Source organism: Triticum dicoccoides, chromosome 3B (assembly GCF_002162155.2).
Source record: "Triticum dicoccoides isolate Atlit2015 ecotype Zavitan chromosome 3B, WEW_v2.0, whole genome shotgun sequence".
NCBI classification, from domain to species: Eukaryota; Viridiplantae; Streptophyta; class Magnoliopsida; order Poales; family Poaceae; genus Triticum; species Triticum dicoccoides.
Genome location: NC_041385.1, coordinates 834,392,733 through 834,396,710, shown reverse-complemented (window position 1 = coordinate 834,396,710; position 3,978 = coordinate 834,392,733). Strand labels below are relative to the sequence as shown.

General features: G+C 42.5%; 1 protein-coding gene across 1 annotated transcript; it reads left to right on the top strand.

The window, feature by feature from the left end:
- Positions 1 to 210: 210 nt before the first annotated feature.
- On the top strand, positions 211 to 3,758 carry LOC119282554 (polyubiquitin-like). Its single transcript, XM_037562742.1, has 3 exons — positions 211 to 310; positions 416 to 527; positions 3,074 to 3,758. The coding sequence occupies exons 1-3, from the start codon at positions 211 to 213 to the stop codon at positions 3,756 to 3,758; spliced, it is 897 nt and encodes a 298-aa protein (XP_037418639.1).
- Positions 3,759 to 3,978: the final 220 nt, after the last annotated feature.

Genomic DNA, 3,978 nt, shown 5'->3' with positions numbered 1-3,978 from the left:
CGCTGTTGGTTCTATTCCAGTAGAAAGCGGTAGTAAGTTAATTGAGAACTTTATGTTTACTTCCAACGTGCCGCACCTCCGCCATGATGAAAAGTCAAATCTTACATTTAGCATTTAATTGGCATTATCAATTACTTATTGTCACAGAGATGCCTAAGTAAAATCCTTTATTAACATGAAAGTCAAACCCTTGACAGCCAGCCAGCCGGAATGTCCCCGAAGAAGCGCCTGCGCTTGTCGTCCGCTGGTCCCAAACCAGAAGACAACGTCGAGGAAGCAACTCCCGATGTCTCTACCTCTGGCACAGAAGGTACGTTTTGCCGACTCCTGCTCACAATGTGCATGATGCGTGCGCATCACATTCTTTGTTCTGTGCGGGGTTGTTGAGTGGCTTGCGTGTTTGCTGAGCTTGCAGATTCCGAGGAGGAAGATAGCGACAGTGACAGCAGCAGCAGCAGCAGCGGTGAGGACAGCAAAGACGACGGTGGCAGCCATTCGTTGCCGATTGACGGCACCCACATGGACGAGTAAGTGAACTGTGAAAACCACTCTTCCCTGCTGCTGCATTGGTTGGGGTGCCTATGTTCCTGATTATAATTAATGGTCTTTCTGTTGCTATATATTGTTGTTGCTGCACCACTGTATATATGATGATCGGTGACATGTACCGCCCCTTCAATTGTTCGCATATCGATTGGGTAAATTCTAGCCCTCTATAAAGCCTTTTGTTAGTGTCAGGTAGCGGGATCTCATGGAATTTTTTGCTAACCTCATCATCTTCTGCTAGATCTTAGGATTATAAATCATTTCTTCCTGTGGAAGAAAATCTTCAGCTAGAGAGATCGATGGAGTATATATCATATCAGATCAATGGCGGAGCCAGAAATTTTATGGAGCCTGGCAAGTTAAGCCTAAGTGTGTAATCTAGTAATCAAAAATAGTGTATTTGGATACACTTCATAAAATATACCACCAAGGTCCGGAATCGCAATTCTGCATTAATAATCAAGTGAAAGCACAACCATAATGGTCACACGAAATTTAGTTATAAAGTGAGCTAATATATCAATATCCGCTTTAATAATATACAAAGGAACTTTGTGATATACCAAATAATGTTGACACATGACAACGAAAGATACATAGGCAGCAAAAATGGAGATGGTCAGGTGAAACATAGGAGTTCTTGTTATATGTATGTCTATCTAATAAGCTAGATACTTTATTTAATGATTTGTTTATATACATATAAATAAAACAATAATAACAAGATAAACATCAAAGATAATCCAAAATTGTAATATGTGTTTGTTAGTGTTTATGACTAGATCTCTCTTTGTTGCTTGTTGCTTCTATGGCCTTACGTGTTGCAAGTGTTGACGTTTGCGTGTAAATAAAAGCTGGCCTAAAGCATCTGCATGCTGTTAACTATGTAGTGTAGCAACTCTGAAGGGCGCTCTAGCTAGCTAGCTAGCTAGCTAGCTAGCTTCTATAACGGTTAGTCTTCTTGGCTGATTTGGCATTCGCCTGTACGCTATCGGTACCAATTCTACAAACCCAGCAAGCCACACCCGTATCGTGGCTTGACTAACATAAAAATAAAATCTTCCATTACCAATTGCTGCTAGGCTGGCATTCGTCTGAGCTCCCTGGTCACTGGTCAGCGTGCCACCAGCGCACCCGTGTTCATGTTATCAAAAAGTACTGTGGAGACGCCATGATTGGCAAATATCATTCAGGACCATCCACCTTTTGTCTGGATTAGGAAACCTCTTCATGTTTCCTACAGTGCATTCTAAGTGCCCGCAAATTTCTTGGTCATGAATTGTCCTGTTGTAATCTCAATATTTTTTTGGTTCTACTGTTGCTATCCTGACCCCCATGACTCCGATGGCTCTTAAGTTGTTTATATGTGAATTAAATCAGTTTTGTGCATTCATTTTTCTTATCCACGTGATAGCGTATGATTTACCTTTCATCAGCTGTCTTTGCGAAATTCTCACCAGTACTGAGATTCAGAGCTGTTTCAGTGAATCTTTCCTCGCTACTACAATTCATAAGTAGACACATAGTTCGTTATTCTTTTTTAGACAGTTTACCTATGTGTTTTTGCCAGAGAAGTTATAGTGCTATTGATATCAAATGAAACTAGGAATTATATTTAGAAAAATGTCAGCAATATTCTATAGTAGTGTACCACTAAGTTTGTCCAGGTTATAAACTTATACTCCCTCCGTCTCAAAATTTTTGTCTTAGATTCGTCTAAATACGGATGTATCAAGTCACGGTTTAGTATTAGGTACATCCGCATCTAGACAAATTTAAGACAACAATTTTGGGACGGAGGGAGTAATACAATTTGGTGAATATATATGCTGAGAATAGGGAATGTAGAGAAAAACGTTGAAGTTTGTTGCTACCCTGTGAGAAACTGCATTTGACAGGTGTGTTGACCAAATAGAAGCATCACTTGATTGATAATACCACATGTTTTGTTTTATTCCCTAGCAACTCATGAGAACATATATAGCTTACCACAGAACTAGTTAAGGTTTTCGACGGTATAAGTTGTTAAAAATCCTGAAAAAAATACTGAACCAACAAATCTATAATATAACATGATCCAACAAAGGGATTGAAAAAAATATGACTGGATGTGTCCTCGATAAAAAGAACAAATGTTTCAGTATATATTGATCCTGCTGTGAGCTGAAATGCTTGTTTTTTTCGCTGAGGACATATAAATGCATATTTTCACAATCACACCGTTGGATCATCTTATTATATTAGAGTGAGGCTCCCCTATTTATTTCGTATTTTTTAATAACTTTTAAACCGTTAAATGCTGAGTGAACCATGCATGTAACATGTATAGTATTCTTTGATTGCTCAAGACTTAACCTTGCAAGCTAGATTTAGTGTGGCACTTTGTTCTGTATAAATGAAGTATTTATGCAGTAGATCTCTCTTCTTGCTTCTACTGTTCTTTTATTTAAATAATGGGCTCGTGTTTTGTGTACTGTTTCTACAGCCTACATATTGTCTAACAATTGTTAATGTTTTGTTTTGCTAGCTCATCTGGAATGCATATCTTTGTCAAGAACCCCACCGGCAGGACAATCCGACTCAAGGTCCACTCATCAGACACCCTGTACACCATCAAGGCAAAGATCCAGCAGCAGTACTGCCTCGTATTTGACGGGGTGCATCTAGAAGACAACCATACATTGGCCCATTATGGCATCCAGCATGACACTACGATTGACCTCCAGGAAAAAATGAAAATCTACGTGACGGAGACACGGGGTGGCAGGACCATCGCAATCGAGGTCGACAACCTAGACACCATTGGCAACGTGAAGTCCAAGATCCAGGACATGGAGGGCTTTCCCAAGGGCCAGCAATGCCTCATCTTCGCCGACAAACAGCTGGAGGACGACAACCGCACCTTGGCTGCCCACAACATCTGGAAGGAGTCCACCCTCCTCCTTGTCCTCCGCCCGTGTAGGCCAGCAGAAAGTAAGATAATGCAGATCTTTGTCAAGAATCTGGAAGGGAAGACCCTCACCCTTGAAGTCGGGCAATGGGACACCATCAACAGCGTCAAGGTGAAGATCTACGAGAAGGACGCCATTCCACCTAGACAGCAGCGACTCACTTTTGCTGGCAGGCAGGTGGAGGACCACCGCACCCTGGCGGACTACAAGATTCAGAGGGAGTGTACCCTTCATTTGATGCTTCGCCTTTGTGGTTGCTGAGCTGCATGACCTACCATTTAACATCCAGTTTTATTTCGTTGGAGCCTGTTCGCACACGAACACGTCACCGTGTACCCTCGACGCCGGGGGTGATGCACCGCAGCTCACGTCGAAGGAGATCCGCCGGAAGCGCGGTACGCAAGACAATCCGGCGGGCGCTTTTGATGACCCGAAACCCCACGCGCCCGGGAGGGACCCCGTCAGGGCGCGCGGCGGCTAT

Bases quoted from the DNA above. Each gene is read 5' to 3' on its own strand.
- LOC119282554 (XM_037562742.1), top strand. From the start codon at position 211: ATGTCCCCGAAGAAGCGCCTGCGCTTGTCGTCCGCTGGTCCCAAACCA. The intron at 311-415 runs GTACGTTTTGCC...CTGAGCTTGCAG, and splicing joins CTCTACCTCTGGCACAGAAG to ATTCCGAGGAGGAAGATAGC. The intron at 528-3,073 runs GTAAGTGAACTG...TTGTTTTGCTAG, and splicing joins GACGGCACCCACATGGACGA to CTCATCTGGAATGCATATCT.